The sequence below is a fragment of the Mirounga angustirostris genome, unplaced genomic scaffold (genome assembly GCF_029215605.1).
Source record: "Mirounga angustirostris isolate CCGP_5_RB_7025 unplaced genomic scaffold, mMirAng1.0.hap1 SCAF_14, whole genome shotgun sequence".
Lineage (NCBI taxonomy): Eukaryota > Metazoa > Chordata > Mammalia > Carnivora > Phocidae > Mirounga > Mirounga angustirostris.
In genome coordinates this window covers 64,747,621-64,768,837 of record NW_026991722.1, presented here as the reverse complement: position 1 = coordinate 64,768,837, position 21,217 = coordinate 64,747,621, and the positions used below count along the sequence as shown (strand labels likewise).

Here is a 21,217-nt window from a genome sequence, read left to right as displayed (position 1 = left end):
GGTGGAACCTGCTTCAGCTTCTCTCTCTCCCTCTCCCTCTGCCCCTCCTCCTCTAAAAAATAAAATTTTAAAAAAGTAAAATGTGGGGCGCCTGGGTGGCTCAGTTGGTTAAGCGACTGCCTTCGGCTCAGGTCATGATCCTGGAGTCCCGGGATTGAGTCCCACGTCGGGCTCCCTGCTCAGCAGGGAGTCTGCCTCTCTCTCTGACCCTCCCCCCTCTCATTCTCTCTCTCAAATAAATAAAGTAAAATGTGACATTAAAAACATAAAACGTGGGGGCACCTGGCTGGCTCAGTCAGAGGAGCATGCAACTCTTAATCTTGGGTTTGTGAGTTTGAGCCCCACATTGGATGTAGAGACTATTTAAATAAATAAATATTTTAAAAACTTGGAAAAAATGGGACAATTATTCACATTCTTGTCATTCTGACATCAGAAAACTTTAACACATGCGCGCATGCATGCACGTGCTATGTTGGTTACAAGAAGGAAAGGCAAAGTCATCTGTAAATCTAGATTATATTCTGCTATAGCAATATTGAAGTCCCTCTGGCCAGAAGAAGGACATAGATAAGATGTTCCTGACAAAAACAAAACAAAACAAAACAAAAACCCAAAACCAATGATTTTGAGTGATTTTCCTTGATGATTATCAATGGGATGAGAGATGTTACCAACAGTGCTCAGTTGCTGTTGTTTGAGGTGCCAATGCCAAGTTTGAAGTCATTGAAAAATAAGGCTCTTTGAGGAATCTGCATGGAACAACAATAGGCAAGAATATTTTCCAAAAAAATTGAGAAAACACTAATTAGATACAACCTGAAGGGGAATCTGCTAAGATGTGTTAATTGATGGAGGTAAAACTTTGTGAAGCAGGAAAAGGCTTAGTTGGATAAATTTATAAAGCTCTAGAAGAGATAAGGCCTTTAGAGCCTATGGTTATTCGTTGGACTCAAATTACTCAGCAGGAACTAATTTGCAGAAAATATTTGCATCTATCATATGTTATTGAACTAGAATTATCAATAGTGAACTTCATTTGCTCTTGTATTTACCCATCATCAGGTCGATGAAGTTTTGTAGATAGAAGCTGAATATCGTGCCTTGCTCTACTTTACAGCATTTTGATGGCTTAGCAGTACTAAAGTTTTACTGCAGTTTTTTTTTTCCAGCTCAGAGCCAAGATTGAAATGTTTCAAAAGAGAGAATCATCCCAACTGTCATTACTGAATAACTGGAAATTAGCTTTTGCTACAGGCTTGATAGTGTTTCTCAATGAATTCAAGCTGAAATTAGAGAGCAAAACAGTGCTTATATGTGAAATGTGTATTGTAGCAGTCATTTTGACAATAATGTTTTGAATCACAAAGAATGTAAAACAGCTCTTTATACACTTCCTGTAATGTCAAAAATTAAAACAAGAAGCAATATCTCCAGACCTTGATGTCAAGTGCAATGGAAATTTCCATATTTCAAATTCCATTTAATTGTGCAATTGAGGAGCTTCCACCTAACCTTCAAATGCAAATGACTAATCTGCAATGTAACAACAAACTAAAAGGCAAACATCAGGAGAAGAATCTAACAGAATTCTATAAATGCCTTCCAACAATAAATATGCTCAATTAAAATCATGCTCAGGGGGGCGCCTGGGTGGCTCAATTGGTTAAGCGACTGCCTTCGGCTCAGGTCATGATCCTGGAGTCCCGGGATCGAGTCCCGCATCGGGCTCCCTGCTCAGCAGGGAGCCTGCTTCTCCCTCTGACCCTCCCCCCTCTCATGTGCTCTCTCTCTCTCTCCTTCTCTCTGTCTCAAATAAATAAATAAAATCTTTAAAAAAAAAAAAATCATGCTCATGGACTGATAGCAGTATTCGTAGTACCACTTGGATGGAGACATTTTCTTTCTTTTTTTTTTTTTAAAGATTTTATTTATTTATTTTTTTGACAGAGAGAGACACAGCAAGAGAGGGAACACAAGCAGGGGGAGGGCAGAGGGAGAAGCAGGCTCCCCGCCGAGCAGGGAGCCCAATGTGGGGCTCCATCCCAGGACCCTGGGACCATGACCTGAGCCGAAGGCAGACACTTAACGACTGAGCCACCCAGGCGCCCCTGAATGGAGACATTTTCAAAGATGAAATATGTAAAGTCTCATTACAGATCAGCATTCATAGTTCAATGTGATCATAGGGAACACTAACCTTGATCCTAATTAAGCAAAATATCATCCCAAAGAATTCCATTCTTCTCATTTGCATACCTGGATGATAAAAAAGTTATACTCAATCACTATTCTATTTTGAATTTAACACATTTGTACGAATTTTTTTCTCTTGTTACACAAGTACCTACATAAATAATACTCTTGATTTTTCTCTTGGCCTGAAAAGCCTAAAATATTTACTATCTGGCCCTTTACAGAAAAATCTGGTGTGTCTCCCCCGCCCCCTGTGTAAAGAGTTGAATGGAACTGATTTCTCTGAGCTAAGCTAAGTCCTCTAGTGGAAGGATCATCCCGCTCAGAATTTTACTAATGACATTCCAGAATGCTGTCCAGCCCACAAGTAACTAAATGACAGGAAGAACATGACCGCACTTTAAAACACTAGACTAGGGGCACCAGGCCGGCTCAGTCAGAAGAGCATGTGACTCTGGATCTCAGGGTCATGAGTTCAAGCCCCATGTTGGGTGTAGAGATTACTAAAAAAAATAAAAATAAAACTTAAAAAAAAAAAAAATCACTAGAATAAAGTGGGCCAATGCTTTCTGTAGTGGCCAGTAGAGCTTCTGGATATGGCACCTAAACCTAGTTCAGAGAGATCACTCTGGGAAAGAAGTGATTATTAAGTTGATATTTTAGATAGCATGGTATGAAAAATTATAATGGGGATATGAACATTATTAGTATTGTAGTAGCACAGTAATAGGAAGGAAAAATCATCAATGAGCTTTTTTGTTTTAGGGAGATAAACTTAGAAATATATGTAAAACAAGAATAGTGACTGAGAGCAATTGATAAGAGAAAATTTATTGCATAGGAGGAAAAGATCTCAAAAAAATACGTTAATAAATGCAGTAGAAACTCAACAGGTCAACCACTCCTTGTGGAGAAAGCGTCTGAGAACTGCTGACCTTATGAAGTCAGTGAAGTAAATATATCAAGTATCCACACCTACATGGTCATGTCTCTTCTACTCTCAGAATTATTGCTGGAAAAGAATCAAGGGCAGGAGAAAGGGACAGACACTTGTTCTCATGTCCTTGGTAAGGCAGCAACATAGGAAGACTGCCTGGCCTTAACCGTCACCAAAGGGATTGGACCTGCCCAAATAGGGAAGAACAAAGTCAACAGTAGGTCCCAAGGCTGTGCACTCTCTATAAAGGCAGCCTCAGGGCTAGGAAGTAAGGAATCTGGACAAGTGCTTGAAAAGCCTTGTCAGTCCTTTGAGTCTAGACTGTAATTTTCTTAGAAGAAAAATAAAATGCCATCTGGAAACCCTTGGAATGAGCAAGATCGGGCAGAATTACAAATCTTTATGTTACAGCGCCCCCCCCCCCTTTTTAAAATGCTTCCTTGTTTGTTTTTTCTAAGATTTTATTTGAGGGAGAGAGAGAACACAAGTTGTGGGGGAGGGGCAGAGGGAGAGGGAGAAGCAGACTCCTCACTGAGTAGGGAGCCCCATCCCCATCCCAGGACCCTGAGATCACGACCTGAGCTGAAGGCAGAGGCTTAACCGACTCAGCCACCCAGATGCCCCTTAATGCTTCCTTGTTGCTTCTCCATTCATTTCCGTTTTGTTATATCTTAGCATCTAGAAACATTTTTTGGATTTTTTTTAAAGCTTGTCTCAGCTATGCTAAGGAAGAGTAAAGAAAAATACTTAAAAAATTTTATTGCGAAAAATTCCAAACAGATACAGAAGTAGAGTACTATGCTAACCCTCCCCACCCTGGCCCAAACACACATCATGTCACCTACCTTAACCTAGTTACCAACACAGGGACATTTTTGTTTCCACCTTTCTCCAGTCCACACTCCATTCCCCAGTGGACTATTTTGAAGCAAAAGGAGAGACATTTTGATCCATCTGTAAGACAAATTTTTCAAGAGGGGATCATGGCACTTTGGCAGAATGACGGTTGTATCTGAAATCCAAACTGGGGGCAAATTCAACCACTCTTCTGTATTCTGAGACTGATAATTCCCTCCTGGTGCTAAAATTTACTTTGGAAGACATCAGTGTCCTGGTCAGCAAAACAAAGGGACTAAATTATAGGCAGTTGTGTGACAGTAAAGTGCGACTTCGACTTTGAGTTAGAAAACCTGGCTTAAGAGTGCCAGCTCTGCCCCCTGCAAATTACATAATTTATGGTAGTTTATGTCAGCAAGTCACTTAACCTCTCTGAGCTTCTGGAACATTTATAAAAAAGCTCTTCATGGGACTTTGGTTGGAGTAAGTAATGTATTATGGGAACTTTTGTGAATTGGAAAGCACTATATAAATTAGGTATTATTGAGTTCTTCAGTTAAGTAAAAGATGACTCAAATTTGAGTCTGCAAATTAGAAAAACATTGACACATTTGACAGAAAAGGGGAACCTGAAAGGCACAATTTAATCCAAATGGAAGCTTGTCTTGAACACAGGGGTTGATACAGGGCTAACCATCAGGTCCAAATATTTATTTTAAATAGTTATTATGCTAATTAACAGGAAATAGTGACACAACCTCTTTACCTTCACTACAATCAATCTTCATTTTTCTCTGGCTTCTTCTCATCTTTATCCACCTACAGCCAAACACTATTTATTAAGTATATATTATGTGCTGGGCACTGTGTTAGGCCCTGGGAATACAAAAAGTAATAGTAAAGTAGGCAGGCCTCCAAGATGCTCGGATTAGGAAGGGAGTGAAGCTTATAAGCAATCACAATGGAATGTAATAAGAATTTAGGCTGTGATAAAAAAAAAAAAGAAATCTTGCCATTTGCAACATGTGGATGGAACTAGAGGATATTATGCTAAGCGAAATATATCAGTCAGAGGAAGACAAGTATCATATGATCTCACTGATATGAGGAATTCGAGAAATAAGATCATAGGATCATAGGGGAAGGGAGGGAAAAATGAAATAAGACAAAACCAGAGGGAGACAAACCATGAGAGACTCAATCTCAGGAAACAAACTGAGGGTTGCTGGAGTGGAGGGGGGTGGGAGGGATGGGTGGCTGGGTGATGAACACTGGGGAGGGTAAGTACTATGGTGAGTGCTTTGAATTGTGTAAGACTAATGAATCACAGACCTGTACCCCTGAAACAAATAATACATTATATGTTAATTTAAAAAATTTAAAAAAATTTAGGTTGGGACCACAGTGTTTGCATAGAAACCATAGGATGTGGTCAGATTTTGTTCTACTTTTAGAATATATGTGTTTCAGAGTCACCAATAGGCAGGTGACTCCTAAAGCCTTCATGATTAGCCTACCAAAGGAGAAGCTGTAGAGAGATTAAGGGATGAGCTTCTTCTACACATAGAGGCTGGAGAGAAAAGTGCTATCAAAAAAAGACCAAGAGGGGCGTCTGGGTGGCTCAGTCGTTAAGCGTCTGCCTTCGGCTCAGGTCATGATCTCAGGTTCCTGGGATGGAGCCCCGCATCCGGCTCCCTGCTCAGCGGGAAGCCTGCTTCTCCCTCTCCCCCTCCCCCTGCTTGTGTTCCTTCTCTCGCTATGTCTCTGTCAAATAAATAAATAAAATCTTAAAAAAAAAAAAAAAAGACCAAGAAAGTGTATTTGGAGAGATAGAAGAAATTATGTCAGTGACCCAGAAGCTTAAAAAAATAAAAGTTAAAAAAAAAAAAGAATTCCTGAGGCGCCTGGGTGGTTCAGTTGCTTAAGCATCTGCCTTCTACTCAGGTCATGATCTCAGGGTCCTGGGATGGAACCCTGCATGGAGCTCCCTGCTTCTTCCTCTCCCTCTGCCCAACCCCCCTACTCGTGGGTGCGTGCTCTCTCTCTAATAAACAAAATCTTTATTTTTTTATTTTTAAAAAAGATTTTATTCATTTTAGAGAGAGCAATAATAATCTCTTATATGATGTTTAATATATGTCAGGCACTATTCTTTTTTTTAAAGATTTTATTTATTTGAGAAAGAGAGAGGTATCAGGCACTATTCTAAGCATTTTACATGTATTAGCTTGTTTAATATATGAGCCATGGAATGATTAAGTAATTGGCTTAAGGTCACCCAGCTAGTCAACTGGGAGCAGGATTTGAATCCAAACAGTTTCAAATTTTGTGCTGTTCAAATTGTACCTGAGAATAATACAACATGACAGTATTTGGGGGTGGGGATGAAAACCTGCTTATGCTGAGTAACAAAAGGCACTAAACCTTGACACTTCCCCTTTAGCTTACCCTAAGATGGATATCACCCATCACCCTAGAATCTAGTATATGTTCAACCTGAGGGCTGCAAAGGACCAAAATGAAAGAACATGGACAAAGGGATCTAAGTATAGGTTTGTATTGCCTGCGTCTCCCTTTTTGGACATGCTTTCTTATCTGTCCAGTTCTGGGAGTGGTGCTACCAATAATCGGGCACCAATAGTCTGGTGGTTTTTCTCAATAGTCATTCATTCAACAAATATTTCAGCATCAGGTCAGGTCCAGACATTGTGCTAGGCCCAGAAGTGAACAAGACAGACAAGATCCCTGCTTTTTAAAAAAAATTTCATTCTACTGCGGGGTGCAGGGCGGGGAAACAGGTTACAAGGACCTGGCGGGAACAAGGCCAGCCAGGGGGAATGTGAGATTAATTTAGAGAAGCAGCAGAATCCGGAACAGACAAGGTCTTCAAGCCACGCCCGGAGGAGTCCGCATTTTACTTGTATCAATTAAGCGCTAATAACGGCCAGATTACACCAGACCGTAGACTTCCTAGACCACTTAATCCTGTCGATCCAACCTTCACAACCCCCCATTTGTGCCTGTCGAGTCTCCTGGCCACTCTGGTTCCCTTAGCCTATCAGGCCACCTCGGGTCTAGGTCAACTCGTCCCTAACTGCGGGTCACCGCAGCCCGTGCGGTCATCTTCCAGAGCCACTTGGACCCATTGAGGCCTGTCCACCCGTAATTTCCCCCAGCGCTGGTCCCCCTGGGCCCCTCGGCCAGCCAGGTCACCTCAGTGCCACGCCTCCAAGGCCAAAGATTCGGCATGCACATTACGCTTTGTTCGCGGAGCAGGTTTTCGAAAAGCCGCTCCCTCTCGACTCCAGCTGTTTTCCTGCAAGAGCGGGGCGAGCCCACAGCGGCAGCGCCCCCGGCGGCGCACCGCAGCCCAGGAAGGGAGTGGCTGCAGCCATCACCTCCTCCGCCGCCACCCCCGCCTCCTCCGCCGCCACCCCCGTCACCCCCGCCTCCTCCGCCTCCTCCACCTTCTCCGCCTCCTCCCGGAACGCGGGAGCGGCCGAAAGCGGCGCACGCCCAGACCGTCACGACCGTGCTCCTGATTGGCCGCGCCGCGTGACGACACGGGGAGGGCCCGGGCGGCAGCTGGGAGCTAGAGCCCGCGCGTGCGCAGATCGAGCGCGCTGAGCGGAGGGGGGAGGTGGCCAGCCGCTTCTCCCGCGTCCGCCATTTTGTTGCTGTGGCTGTTGGGAACGGGCTGGGCAAAACTGCCCCGGAGGCGCGACGCTCTTGGGAGTCCGGTGCTTCGTGTGGCGGCGGGGATCCTTGCAGAGCCGTGGGGGGCGCGGAGTCGGCGCGTTCCGGGCCAGGAGTGACTGGAAGCACCCCCGGTACGCCGGGTAGCCCGAGAACCCCGGGGCGGCCTCCGCTGCGGCTCGGCTTCTCCCGCCCCGACCTCGGGCTGTGCCCTGCATTCCCCGGGCCGGCTCCCTCCGTGAGGCGGCCCCGGAGCAGGCGGGCGGCGGCGGAGGATGCTGCGGGCCCGGAGCCGAGAGGAAGGTGCTGGCTCGGCCCTCTAAGCGCGCCTCGAGGTGTGCCAAGAGGCCCTTCCTTGGCCGCACAGCCGTCTGTCGGGCAAAGGCGTCCAGAACAGACGAGAGCAGCCGCCGCCCCGACCCGCCGCAGAGCCCCGGCCCGACACGATGTCCTCCGCCAGGTTCGACTCCTCAGACCGCTCCGCATGGTACATGGGGCCGGTGTCTCGCCAGGAGGCGCAGACCCGGCTCCAGGGCCAGCGCCACGGTATGTTCCTAGTTCGCGATTCCTCCACCTGCCCCGGGGATTATGTGCTGTCTGTGTCCGAGAACTCGCGGGTCTCCCACTACATCATCAACTCGCTGCCCAACCGCCGTTTTAAGATCGGGGACCAGGAGTTTGACCACTTGCCGGCTCTGCTGGAGTTCTACAAGATTCACTACCTGGACACCACCACCCTAATCGAGCCCGCGCCCAGGTACGCGAGCGCCCGCGCTGCCCGGGCGCACAGCCCATTCCTACCGCGGAGGAGGGTCGAGAATGGCAGGGGTGGTTCGCTTGGGATCGGTCGAAGAGTGGGGGGTGGAGGTGTGTAATTGAACCCTTTTCACTCCATTCTGAACCAAATTCTTTTCCAGAAGGCTTCTGAACGGAAGGCTAGTGTCAGGATCTGGGTCACTGGATGAGGGGATGCGTTTTAAACATGTTTAACGGCGGTTCATAGTTAAAATGCCCGCTTTTTGCTTTTCGTCACGTTATCTATTTGGGTTATCCTACTAAAGAAGAGTTTTTGTTGTTTTTAAACCCTTTTTGGACCACAGACTTCTTTGAGAATCTCAAGGAAGCCATGGCATTTCCCCCTCCCTAAAAATGCACGTACACACAACTTTACGCACCATTCAAGGTTCTTGGGCTCCCTGGTCCAGTTTAAGAACTCTTGGACTGCAGCCTTTTGGAACTAACAGCCGGCAAGTGAAAATGCTTGCACGTTTAGATACAAAACCTTTAACAGAACTATATATTGATATCTTGGTGCCAAGTTTTAATTACACCAGACACCTTTTGTTTTATAATTACAGAAATTTTAAAAGAAGATGCACTGGCTTCAGCGAGGACATATTTTTGAGTTTTTATATTATAGTTTTTTTTTTTTAAAGATTTTATTTATTTATTTGACAGAGAGATAGCGAGAGAGGGAACACAAGCAGGGGGAGTGGGAGAGGGAGAAGCAGGCTTCCCGCAGAGCAGGGAGCCCGATGCGGGACTCGATCCCAGGACCCTGGGATCATGACCTGAGCCGAAGGCAGACGCTCAACGACTGAGCCACCCGGGTGCCCCTGAGTTTTTATATTATAGTTAACCCCCAGGCTGGACCACTAATAGGCCAGAAATCTATTTTATTAAATTCTAAGGGGGAATAAAGCTAGAATGTTAATTACTAAAGGAAATTTTTGAGCTACACTTTAATTCTATTCTAGTTTAATTTTAGATGTACATTTTGTGCATCTGTAAGTCTTAATAATTTAGTAAAGTTAAGCATCCAGCATTCTCTTTTCCAAGTAAAATGCATTATTTTATTCGATTATTTGCTTTAATTTGTCTTCAGTGTTTTATCACGTTTCTTTTATTTAAATTATGCCAAATTTGAACTGAAGAAATTGCCTGGAATTTTTTTAAATGAAAAGTATTTTACTGCCCATTTTGCTTCTTGAACTTCTGTTTTAAAAGGATAGGGTGCTCATTTTTGGAATGAGGTGTTTCTGATTTTATAGATTTGCTAAGATGTTCCTCTTGAGTTTTAACCATTAAGAGCTGTAATAACTAAGGAGCACCCACTGGATGCGTAAGTGTTGCTTCCATGGAATAAGAGAGAAGAAACAAAGCCATGACAGTATAATGACTGTAAGATTAACTGCTGAACTAAATGGACTTTAAAAACTGGGAGAAAGTGATTATAAATCAAATAGTGTATAACAAAGACCTAGGCATCAAGAATCTGATTAGTGAAATCTCCAGGTCCCCAAAGATGCTGGTAGTTGGGAGTCAGTTTTGAGCACAATATATTCCGATACGAGGGGTTGGAGAAAATATTAGAACCAACTATAATGAGATTTTTAGTATGTTTAAGTGAATTACTTCTCCAACTCGTGGAGGTGAATTAATATCATTAATTTCAGGCATTTATTAAGTCATGCCATGTACAAGGCATTGTGCTTGCTTTGAGGTGACAGGTATTATAATAACAGCTGTTTCAGAAAATGTTAGTAAATGGTTTGATCTCCTTCTAGAGAGAGAAAAAGGAATATGCTGCAGTAGCTTCCCATTACCAACAAAAACAACTCCACATTTTTCATACATGTGTCTTTCCAGATACCAGACATAACTTTCTGTTTTGGATGCCTATCCTCCCCCCACTCCCCACCTTGTTCTTCCTTTAGTGCAGTTCCGCTAGGCAGCTCATTTAATCCCTGGTAGCCATCCCTGCCTACTTTCTCACACCTTTGTACCTTTGCTCCAGCTGTTGGCTGGGCTGCTGGCTCTAGGTTGACTGCTTAAATACCGCCCCCCCCCCCCCAATCCTCACCTGTTGAAATCGTAACTGCTGTTCCAGGCCCCTCACATAATAGGGCCTTTCCCTGACCTCCCACTTACACGAAGCTGTAATTGTTTCTCCTCCTCTTCACTCTCTGCCCCAGGCATGTTGTAATTTAGGTTTTTATTTTCTGTTGGTATCTCGGAGGACGATCACAATTCTGGTTGAATTAGATCCAGACTGGATTTACTTTCTTAATCTTTGGATTTTCTCCCCTGAGCCTGAAATTCGAAGATTGGTTTGATATGTTTTCAGCCTTTGTAGAAAACTAGAGGTACCCTGTAAAGCCTTGGTCAAATGCAAGTCAGTTTAGTGCCTCTTCACACCCCAAACAAGATATATTAAGTGGTTTAGGCATCAAAACTGAGCTCTTAAGGCCAGAGTTTCGTGCCCTTTAGCTAAAAGTTTGTGTGTTTTTAATTTTGCTTAGTGAAAAATTATAACTATGACTTCCTCAGAATTTAAGGACTGGTGCTTGTTTTCTAGTCTGATCTTTTTTATTGGAATGTTCCTCAACATTTATATTTTTTTAAAAGATTTATTTATTTGAGAGCGAGAACAGGAAGAGAGAGCATGAGCTGGGGGAGAGGCAGACTCCCCGCTGAGCAGGGAGCCCAGTGTGGGGCTCTGTCCCCAGACCCTGGGATCATGACCCAAGCCAAAGGCAGACACTTAACCACTTAAACCCAGGCATCCCTAGTTTTATATTTTTATTCAGATATTCACAAGAGTTATATCCCAGTGATGGGGACTGAGAACAATGGATGGCAGACGTACTTTATCCATAATAGAACTTCTATTTTATTGAAAGAGACAAACTAAAAGTAGGAAAATAAATAAAATACAGGATTAATAAATGCTATGAAGGAAATGAAGCTGAGCAGAGAGAATATAATAGGAGGGACCTACCTGATGTAGTGTGGTCAGGGAAAGCATGAAGCTACCCAAGGGTAGGGAAGAGGCAAGCCTTGGGGAGGCCTGGGCTAAGAAGGGGGGGAAGAGCCTTCCAGTCATAGGGAAGAGCTTAGACAAAGTCCTGAGGTCAGGAAGATAGTCATTGGGTTGGGAGTGTGGTACTTAAATAAAGGGATTCTATGAGAAGAGTTAGGAGATGTAATGGTCAAGATAAGGAAATTGGATTTTATTTAAAGTGCAGTGGGTGCCATGGAAGGAGTTGGAAGCACAGGAGTGATAGGGACTTGTCACTGTTATCTGGGTGCAGAATGATGGTGGCTGATGGCATATATGTCACAGGTCATATAGACTGATGTAGAGCTGTGACTTGGAGGTGCCTGTTTTGGAGTTAAGATTGATGTTGCTGATGGGATGGTGAGGAAAGAGAAAGGAGGAAACAAAGATGACTTGGTACATTTGTAACTTTGTGTCCTCTCAGTTTATCTTATTAATTGCTTTTTGTGTTTGTGGTGTTCCTGTGGTGGGTTTTATTTTTATTTTTTAAAAGATTTTATTTATTTATTTGACGGAGAGCGAGCACAAGCAGGGAGAATGGCAGGCAGAGGGAGAGAGAGAAGCAGGCTCCCCCCAGAGCAGGGAGCTCGATGTGGGACTCGATCCCAGGACCCTGAGATCATGACCTGAGCCGAAGGCAGATGCTTAACCGACTGAGCCACCCAGGCGCCCATGTGGGGGGTTTTAAATTTAACCCCCAAAAAGTGTCATATCGTATCATATGGCTTTTGTTGATTTTGAGTGATTCTAAAGGGTTCTCTTTCAGCATGTGGGTGTAATTTTTTTTAAAGATTTTATTTTTATTTATGCGGGGGGGCCAGTGCCGGAGAGGAGCAGAGGGAGAGGGACAATCAGACTCCATGAGGAGCCCAACGAGGGGCTTGATCTCAGGACTCTGAGATCATGACCTGAGTCGAAACCAGGAGTCGGACACTTAACTGACTGAGCCACCCAGGCACCCTAGATGTAGGTGTAATTTTTATATTACAGTTGATCTGATAAACAAAACCTGTGGCAGTTTTCACCTCCAATTTATTTGAGTATAAATATTTTTAAGATTCTGTTCATTAAGTTAATATTCAGGTAAGTGCTAGTGTTTTTTAATTTAATGGAGTTGATTTCCAGTTTAACAACAGAATATTTCAGAAGGTTCCTAGGTGGATTGTTTATTTATTTATTTTTAAGATTTTATTTATTTTTTGACAGAGAGAGACACAGCGAGAGAGGGAACACAAGCAGGCGGGAGTGGGAGAGGGAGAAGCAGGCTTCCCGGGAGCAGGGAGCCTGGTGCGGGGCTCGATCCCAGGACCCCAGGATCATGACCTGAGCCAAAGGCGGACGCTTAACGACTGAGCCACCCAGGCGCCCCTAGGTGGATTGTTTAAATATGAAATCCATTTTCCTGTGGTTTAGAAACTGTTTTGCATAGCTTGCTTTGCTTATATAATTCTCTAGTTTTAGCTTATACAGCTATATGAAGTTTAGGAGAAAAAGCTGAGAAGTAAAGTTTTTTAACTGAGGCAAGTGGACCCTTAGAAAATCTTTGATTTTTGTCAGCAGACAATGCACATCTCATGTACTTAGTAACATGGAACTAACATTGAATCAACAATCCCTGTCATGTTCTTGAGAAGGTTACTGGTGTTGAGTGTTTTTTTTTGTTTGTTTGTTTTTTTTAAGATTTTATTTGTCAGAGAGAAAGAGAGCACAAGCAGGGGAAGTGGCAGGCAGAGGGAGAAGCAGGCTCTCCACTGAGCAAGGAACCCAGTGCAGGACTCGATCCCAACACCCCTGGGATCATGACCTGAGCTGAAGGCAGATGCTTAACTGACGGAGCCACCCAAGTATCCCTGGTGCTGAGATTTTTTAAAAGGCCATTTCCATGCTATCTGCTTCGGTAGAGTAGTTGAAAAAGGATGCCCAGCTTAACCTGAGTGCCCAGAGGAGGGCCCTCCCACCTGTAAAGCAGAAGCCAAGCCCCACATGGACCAGAGGATGCCATGGGCCACACGATCACACCTCCTTCCACATCCCCTGTTCTAAATATTTGAGGGAACTCAAATCTGGACTTTTAGAATTAGGAGTGGGGGAGAAGGATTACCAGTAATTTTGATTAGCATAGAATTTGGCACTGTGAATAAACCTTTGATTTTCCTCTTACCAGTAGTTTAAATCATCTAAATTTGATTCAGATGAGATACGAGAACATGGTCATTATGCTGGGAATGGAAGCTTGCCCAGTTGAGTTGTGTTCCCATGGCATGTAAAGTACTGGTAGCCATTTGATTTGTGACTTTTCTCTTAATATTTAAGACTCAAATTTTTAACCTTAGAAAGATTTTTTTTTTTTTTTTTTAAACCTAAAGAGTTGGACTAGATTATTTCTAGGTTTCCTTCAGGCTGAAATATTTTAGTTTTTCCTGGTAAGTAAAAATGGACAGTGCTTATTAGTGGGAATTCAGATTATTTTAGAGTCTGAGCTAAGATCATACCAAGTAAGGTGGGGCCACTAAGCATGTGGCAACTAGTCTGGAATGATGACTGAGAGCATGAATGGAACAGTGGTGAACTGAAGAGGCTTGGACAGCAAACCAAATGGCATACAGGATTTCTTTGTATACAGAATTAAACCAGATATAGGGAATTGGAGTGCTGAAGTTTTTGTGTTTTCAGAAGGAAGGGAAAAAAAAGGATAGAAACAGGAATGGGAAATGCTTCCTTATGTCTTTGATATTTTATTTTTATTAGCAGGAATTTCACCGTATTGAGCCTACTCTACACCAAAGCCCAATACTAGACTCAAGACATATAATGGGAGTAAATCAAGTTAGAATACCTTGGGAGCTTAAAAGCAAGAATGATCAACTGAAGGGTCAGGGAAGGCTTGAAAGAAGAGATGAGAAGGAGGGAGAAAAGGTGGTGGCAGTGCCTCCTGGGAAAGGCACAGAGTTGTAATTAATGTGAGTGATGGGCAGTGAGGTAGGAAGGAAGAATAATGCTAAATTGTGAAGGGCCCCCCTGTGCTTTGTGAATGAGTTTAACAGTGGGAGCTGTCTAAAGCTTTTGAGAAGAGAATTGCCATGGCCAGTTGCACTTTAGAAACTGTTCTGGTGTGGGACCGGGTAGGGTGAGAGTCTAGGGTGTGGGACTAATTAAGGGCTGTTACAGGAGAAGGAATCGTGAGAAGCCGAACTAAGATCACATGCTTTGGGACTATAAAGTAGAAACTAACAGTCTTCGCTGGGCAATTGCATGTAGACGGTGAGGAAAGAGGTATGACTTCAGGGATGATTCAGTGGTGTCTTGAAAGAAGAGAAGAGAATTGATCAGGGTGAGGAGGGATGATTGTTTTCAGTAGGGAGACTCTTTGAGATGCTTACTGGAAGTCAAGTTTAGCAGTCTGATGGGTTTGTTATTGAGAAGAGAGTTGGGGGCTAAATAATGTAGATTTGGGAGTCTAAACTTAGATGGACTACACAGAATGAGCAGAAGAGCTGTGGAATGGGGTGGAGAGGTAGCCACAGGCATAGAAAGAGCTGTAAGTGATGGTGTGAATATCTAGGGATGGAAGGGTGAGGTCCTCAGTATTCAGTGCCATTTCACTAGAGGTTTTTAGCCAGTCTTCTTAGAATTGATTCTCTTATTGGGGCGCCTCGGCGGCTTTTAGTCAGTTGAGCATTGGACTCTTGGTTTTGGCTCAGGAGAGGGGGAGGAGTGTCCTGTTCCTGCTGGGGGCGGGGGCGGGTCTGCTTGAGGATTCTCTACCTCTGCCCCTCCCCCCACTCATGAGCACTCTCTTTTTCAAATAAATAAGCCTTTTTTTTTTTTTTTTTTTTTTAAGATTTATTTATTTGAGAGAGAGACAGCGAGCAGAGGGAGAGGGAGACAAGCAGACTTTCCGGTGAGCAGGGAGCCTGATGCAGGGCTCGATCCCAGGACCGAGAGATCACGCCCTGAGCCAAAATCAAGAGTTGGGCGCTTGACTGACTGAGCCACCCAGGCACCCCAATAAATAAGTCTGTCTGTCTTTCTTTCTTTCTTTCTTTCTTTCTTTCTTTCTTTCTTTCTTTAAGATTTTATTTATTTATTTGACAGAGAGAGACACAGTGAGAGAGGGAACACAAGCAGGGGGAGTGGGAAAGGGAAAAGAAGGCTTCCTGGCTGAGCAGGGGGCCCAATGTGGGGCTTGATCCCAGGACCCTGGGATCATGACCCGAGCTGAAGGCAGATGCTTAACGACTGAGCCACCCATGTGCCCCTAGAGAAGTCTTTAAAAAGAAGAATTGATTTTCTTACCTATTTTGTTTTTTTTTCCCCAACTTTTTACTGTGAAATATTTTCATACATACAAGAGAGTATGTATAGACATGTATATAATAAGAAAATTCATCAATACCCATGTGACCCCTTTAAAAAACTAGATTACCAGTACCTTTGAAATTCTCTCACAAGTTGTATTCCTTCTTTTTCATGAAGGAAATTTTAAGCTTAGAAGATATTAATGCTCAGGTTTAAAGAAGATGTTTTATCTGTGCTTTATATATGAAGCTGAGAATGCTTTTTACCTAAAGGAGAGGGGGTTCAGGGGGTTCATTGACATTAGGTAGGAAAGGCCAATTTCCAGTTAGTCATCCAGGGCCTTCCTGCTCAGTATGCTGTGGACTATAGGCACAAGACAGGGAGAAGCATGGGTCTTAGAATATTTGAATGGGCTTGGAAAACTATGTATGTAAATTTTATTTTTTTAAGATTTTATTTATTTGAGAGAGAGAGAGCGCACGAGCAGGGTGAGGGGCAGAGGGAGAAGCAGACTTCTTGCTGAGCAGGGAGCCGGACTTGGGGCTCGATCCTGGGACTCCGGGATCATGACCTGAGCCAAAGGCAGGTGCTTAACCGACTGAGCCACCCAGGCACCCCTCTTTGTATGTAAAATTTGAAGAGGAGTTTACAGGTGCTCTTTTACAGTCTTGATCAAGGAACAAATCGAAATGAGAAACAATGAATTATTGCAGTTTTATGTTACATATTACTTTGGGCTGTGGGACCTAATAGAAAGGGCAAGATAGGGTGCCTGGGTGGCTCAGTTGGTTAAGCGACTGCCTTCGGCTCAGGTCATGATCCTGGAGTCCCTGGATCGAGTCCCGCATCGGGCTCCCTGCTCGGCAGGGAGCCTGCTTCTCCCTCTGACCCTTCCCCCTCTCATGTGCTCTCTGTCTCTCTCATTCTCTCTGTCTCAGATAAATAAATAAAATCTTTAAAAAAAAGGGGGGGGGGCAAGATAATCTGCCCTGGCATCATCATGGTTTCATGTCTATAGTGGAACTAATGTGTAATTTGCAGGGAATTTTGATGAATACATGAGTTTGAGGATGTGGGGTGGAAGACTTTGAATTTATGTCAGGAATGTGGCTGGGAGATTCGTTTGATGTGAATTTAGGGATATCTGTGTATGTACTAAATTGGGAAATGAGCCCTACAGTCACTCTAGCAGTATAATGGTGGAGAAAGTATAAGCTATCCTCCATCTTTGTCACATTTGCATACATCCTCCTTACCAGGGAAGTATTGAAAGTTGAAAAGCACCCTCTGCTCTTTTCAGCCAGTAATACAGACAACGAATCAGCAAACTTTCAATAAGGGGGCAGATAGTAAATATTTTAAGCTTTATAGGCCGTATATAGTCTCTCACAGTTTCTCAACTATGCCCTTACAGCACAAAAACAGTCATAGACAATACTATAAATGAGTGAATTTGGCTGTGTTGTAATAAAACTTTATTTACAAAACCATACAGTAGGCTGAATGGCCCACAGGCCATAGTTTGCAGGCTCCTAGGCCAGACTCAGTTTTTGTATAGTGTCCTGAAGCTAAGAATGGTTCTTCTATTTTTGAAAGAGTGTATTTTAAAAAAAGAAGAGTATACAACATAGGCCATATGTATAGTCCGCAAAGCCTCAAACATGTACCAGCCTTTTAGAGAAGTTTGTCAACCTCAAGGGCCTCGCCAGCAAAGCTCCTGGTCTGTGCTTATAGGAATAAGTCGTGTGCCCCGTGAGGTATGGGGAGGCTGGGGAAGGGAGCGTTTGAACCTTCAGGCCTCTAGTCTTTTTCTGATTTAGAACCAAAATATGTAAGCCTGTCTTCAACAGAATCTTTCAATTCCAAAGGGGGCTAGTCTTCAGCTTCTAGAGCATTGCCTCCTTGCCTGTTCTCCTGCCCCTTAATAGAATTCACGCCTTCCTTTGAGTGCTCCTTGACCCTATCAGCTTCTGTCACGGCATATTAATTACTCGTTGTGCTGTGTTTTTGTCTTCTAGTCTCTATGCTAAATTGGCAGTCTTCTAAGAGCAAGAACTTGGTTTTAATTCATTGTCTGTCTCCCAAGTTCTACACTTGATCTTAGCCAAAAGGCCGAGAAGCGATTGTCTCCCAAGTTCTTAGTGTGTAGTAAGTCTAATGGATACCTGGGTAGATGAATTTCGTTAGTGTTAATCCCCACTGAAACTGTATTAGTGTCCTCATGATTTGTATTGTAGAAATAAATGCTTTTAACTTTTTAAGTATACAGATAATGAAATACCCTTGGCTGGGGTCTGAGATGGAACTGATTGTGCTTTTAGTAAAATATGAGATTTATGTAGTACTACCCAAACTTTTCACAGATTGTCTGTGGCCCTTGAAGTAGGGGCAGGGTGTACCTTAAAGACGGTAGGGGTGGGAGCTAATTGGATGCTCAGTAACAACCAGGAACTATTGTGCATGTTTCACATACAATCTGACGTTAATTCCCATGCAACCGAAAGACTCGGGGTTTATTCCCGAGGCTGACTAGCTTAGAGGTTATGAGTAAGTACTCTAGAACCAGACTGCCTGAGTACAAATATAACCCTGTGTTGGCATTGGCTTCCTCATCTGTGAGATGGGGATAATCACAGGATTGCTGAGAGGATGAAATAATTTAAAGTCTATATAGACTGCAAACAGTGCCTGGCATAGGTAGAAAGTGTCAACTCTGTTACTGTTGCTACTCCTGCTATCTCTTTTCAAAACGTATTGATATTAAGCAGTTTGCCCCTCAGTATCATGTTGTTGTTAATAAGCAATAAGATCTTAGAGGGTTTTTTTTTTAAAGATTTTATCTATTTATTTGAAAGAGTATAATTTAAAAAAAAGGTTTTTTTAAACAGAGAAAGAGAGAGTGCGAGTGAGCGCAGGGGGGAGCAGCAGAGGGAGAGGGAGAAGCAGACCCCCTGAGATTTTAGAGGTTTTAAATCAAGCTCCTAATCACCGTGGCATAATACATAGACTGCTGTTAATTCAGTTGTTAGTATACTATATTAAACTAGTCATTTACATTTAAAAGATGTAAGTTTTGCCAAATTATGAAGACTGCCTTTTGGAAAGTAGTGTGGCAGTGTGTACCAAGGGCCATGAAAATGTCCCTGTTCTTTAATCTGGAAATCTAGGCTTTACAAAAAATCTAATATTGAGATGGTTCAGTTGGTTGGGCATCCAACTCTTGGTTTCAGCTCCGGCTGTGATCTCAGGATCGTGAGATTGAGCCCCAGGTTGGGCTCCGTGCTGGGCGTGGAGCCTGCTTAAGATTCCCTCCCTCTCCATCTCCCCCTCCCCCCATAAAAAAAATTGAATATCAAGAAACTATATTCAAAAGGCTTTGTGATGTTGATGATCGAATAGGGAGGAAGAAAAACTAAATATCCAGAAACACAGGGATGCTTAATTGCTGCAGGCTCACAGAATGAAATGTTATCCTGACATAAAAGTAAATGATCATGTAGACCAGTGATACAGGGAAACACCTGTGGTGTGATATTAGGCAGAAAAACTGCCATGGGCATACACAAGACTCTTTTAAGAAAGCCATAAAGTTTGGGTGGCTGCATGGCTCAGTCTGTTAAGCGTCCAACTCTTGGTTTCAACTCAGGTCCTGATCTCGTGGGTCATGAGATCCAGCTTGGCTTTGGGCTCCACGCGCAGCAGTAGTCCACTTGGATATTCTCTCTCTCTCTGCCCCTCTCCCTGCTCATGCACTCTCTCTCAAATAAATAAATCTTTTTTTAAAAAAAGCCATAAATTTGGCCAGTGGGAGGGGTGAAAAAGTAGTTATGATGGGGCAGGAGCTGTGGGTTGTTTTTTTTTTCCCTCTTTTTTGGGGGGAGCTGGGTATTGTTTTTGTTTTTTAAGATTTTATTTTATTTTTAAGTAATCTCTATACGCAACACAGGGCTTGAATTCAGAATCAGGAAATCAAGAGTTGCATGCTCTACTGACTGAGCCAGCCAACTCCCTTGTTGTCCCTTTTTTGCTGAATGTTGTAACATGGTGGCATTTTTATAAAGGAAAAAAAATTAAAATATTTGAACATAATTATACGCAAACAATGAATCATGGAACACTACATCAAAAGCTAATGACGTAATGTAGGGTGACTAACATAAAATAAAATTTAAAAAATATTTAAACGTAAGAGATCGCATTGTTATATGAAGTAACTTTTTAGATCATTAATTGGAGGAAAGAAAGAGAGTGGACATGAGTTAATAGACGATAAAACAGGGGCACCTGGGGGGCTTAGTCGGTTAAGCAGCCGACTCAATCTCGGTTCCAGTCATGATCTCAGGGTCCTGGGATTGAGGCTTGTGTCGGGTTCCCCTCTCAGCAGGGAGACTGCTTGAGGATTCTTACTCCCTCTGCCCCTCCACCCACTTGCACACACTCCCCCTACCCCCAAATAAGTAGGTAAATAAATTATCTTTTTAAAAAAAGATAAATTTGGGCGCCTGGGTGGCTCAGTTGGTTAAGCTACTGCTTTCGGCTCAGGTCATGATCCTGGAGTCCCTGGATCGAGTCCCGCATGGAGCCCGGCAGGGAGCCTGCTTCTCCCTCTGACCCTCCCCCCTCTCATGTGCTCTCTCTCTCTCATTCTCTCTGTCTCAAATAAATAAATAAAATCTTAAAAAAAAAAAAGATTCTCTTTAAAAAAAAGATAAATTGGAAACCATAGTCAGTGGTTAAACAGGCATTTCCTATTTTTGGCTTACTCTCCCTCAAGGCTACTCTAGAACGGGGCTCTGGTGATGGATGGTTCTGCAGGCAAAGTCACTTCAGAGGTGCGAACTCTTTGGATGAAGCCCAGGGTTTGTTACTCTGGTGTGGATTCTGTGCTTTAGAAAAGTTAAGTGGTGGAGGGAGCTAATGGTAAAATAGTTTTTTTTCCCCACAAGTTGGTGTATTTGCAACTTCTCAGAACATTTCTTAGGTGAAGAGAGACTGCTATACTTCTTTTACAGACGAGGCATTACAGATGGGGTGTTATTGGAGAGCAGGGACTGCACTTTTATAACTGACCCTGGGAGGGCATTCTGTAGCTTGGCAAATACAGGCTGATCATCTTGAGCATAGCAGAGGGGTGTGGTGGTGTCTGGACTGATGCTTTGATGAGAGCTTTTGCCTGTGAGTTCTGCAGTGAAAAGGTCCCTGTGTTTTCATTTTGATGCTCAGATGGTTATTTCTGCATAAAATGCAGTATGGGTTTGTTTCTTTGTTTGTTTGTTTTTAATTTGACAGGCGTATAAACCCTTTTCTGGTTTTTGTATTTTGAAGGACACAGAAACTGAAGCCTTTGTCATTTTCTCTCTGGATGCCCAGGGAAGTGTGCAGGAAGCATGCCATAGATTAGGACCAGGAGG

At 43.3% G+C, this 21,217-nt stretch overlaps 1 protein-coding gene and 1 long non-coding RNA gene across 2 annotated transcripts in view; one reads left to right on the top strand and one right to left on the bottom strand.

The window, feature by feature from the left end:
• Positions 1–1,952: 1,952 nt before the first annotated feature.
• On the bottom strand, positions 1,953–7,382 carry LOC123852382 (uncharacterized). The gene is made up of 4 exons (XR_010407144.1): positions 7,184–7,382; positions 3,979–4,087; positions 2,201–2,259; positions 1,953–2,111 (listed from the first exon to the last, which is right to left on the bottom strand). It is a non-coding gene; the product is annotated as an uncharacterized LOC123852382 (long non-coding RNA).
• A 200-nt stretch (positions 7,383–7,582) lies between these two features.
• CRKL (CRK like proto-oncogene, adaptor protein) overlaps positions 7,583–21,217 on the top strand; it is a 37,907-nt gene continuing 24,272 nt past the window's right edge. Inside the window, exon 1 of the mRNA XM_045887177.3 lies at positions 7,583–8,423. Coding sequence (XP_045743133.1) covers positions 8,113–8,423 — 311 coding nt within the window. The 5' untranslated portion in view covers positions 7,583–8,112. The remainder of the gene's footprint in view (positions 8,424–21,217) is intronic.